The sequence below is a fragment of the Otolemur garnettii genome, unplaced genomic scaffold (genome assembly GCF_000181295.1).
Source record: "Otolemur garnettii isolate 467f Iridium unplaced genomic scaffold, OtoGar3 scaffold00063, whole genome shotgun sequence".
In the NCBI taxonomy this organism is placed as follows: Eukaryota; Metazoa; Chordata; class Mammalia; order Primates; family Galagidae; genus Otolemur; species Otolemur garnettii.
Genome location: NW_003852458.1, coordinates 10366713 through 10367977, shown reverse-complemented (window position 1 = coordinate 10367977; position 1265 = coordinate 10366713). Strand labels below are relative to the sequence as shown.

At 37.1% G+C, this 1265-nt stretch overlaps 1 protein-coding gene across 2 annotated transcripts in view; it reads left to right on the top strand.

Moving 5' to 3' along the window:
• PAIP1 (poly(A) binding protein interacting protein 1) overlaps positions 1-1188 on the top strand; it is a 33555-nt gene extending 32367 nt beyond the window's left edge. For both annotated transcript variants that reach the window (XM_003792966.3, XM_003792965.3), the window contains exon 11: positions 814-1188. In XM_003792966.3, the coding sequence (XP_003793014.1) occupies positions 814-907 (94 nt within the window). In that variant the 3' untranslated portion in view covers positions 908-1188. The remainder of the gene's footprint in view (positions 1-813) is intronic.
• The last annotated feature ends 77 nt before the right edge of the window (positions 1189-1265 follow it).

Below are 1265 nucleotides of genomic sequence, written 5' to 3'. Positions count from 1 at the left end.
GGTCCGGGCTGGGGATTCGAACCCACCACCTTAGGTGTACGTGACTGGCGCCTTAGTCGGTTGAGCTATAGGCGCCGAGCCAAGTGAATATATTAATATCAATCTTGAGCCCTAAGTTTACATGTCAAACCTTTTGATTAAACTTCTAAGTTATAGAATTTAACATACCTAAATGTATAGCAGAATTATTAGATATTAGGGATTCAGTGTAAAGTTTCACTTATCACATTAAGCATTTGGTTGTATGAAGACTGTCATTTATGTAATCTGAAGTTAGGTTTGAGGTCTGTTATAACTCAGTCTAGGAAAGTTATGTTATATTGTCTTTTCATGGCTTAGCATCTCACATACCTTCTGAATTAAAAAACGTAATGGAAGAGTGGTGCCCATAGCTCGGTGGGTAGGACGCCAGTTTGAACCCAGCCCAGGCCAGCTAAAACAACAGTGACAACTGCAACAACAACAATAGCTGAGTGTTGTGGCTGGCACCTGTAGTTGCAGCTGCTTAGGAGGCTGAAGCAAGAGAATCACTTAAGCCCAAGAGTTTGCGGTTCCTGTGAGCTGTGATGCCACGGCACTCTACCCAGGACGACAGCTTGAGACTCTGTCTCAAAAATAAAAAAAAACCATAGTGGGGGAAGGAGCAAAAACCTACTTAATGGGTACAGTGAACACTATCTGGGTGATGAGGCACACTTAACAGTCATGAATTAAGCATTACAAAAGCAATCCATGTAACCAAAAACATTTGTACCCTCTTAATATTTTGAGCAAACAAAAGAAAAACAGGAATCATTTTTGCTTCTTTTACAGATACTTGGATGATATTGATGATGAGATGGACCCAGAGATAGAAGAAGCTTATGAAAAGTTTTGTTTGGAATCAGAGCGTAAGCGAAAACAATAAAGTTAAATTTCAGCCTATCAGTTTTATAAAGCAGTTTAGGTATGGTGATTGAGCGGAACACAGGAAAGCAAGAAAATGTGTTACACTTATACCAAATTAAGGATGTTGAGTTATGTTACTAATGTATGCAACTTTAATTTTGTTTAACACTATCTGCCAAAATAAACTTTATTCCCTATAACTTAATGTGTATATATATATAATAGTTTATTATGTACAGTTAATTCCACTGTTTTGGCTGCAATAAAATCGATTTTGAAATAAATGAAATGTTGAATTTTGCTAGCTGGTTAGATGCTTATCCTTTAAATTCTACTTTTGAAGGGGAAAAGTGTTAGTCTGGAAGTACATATTACTA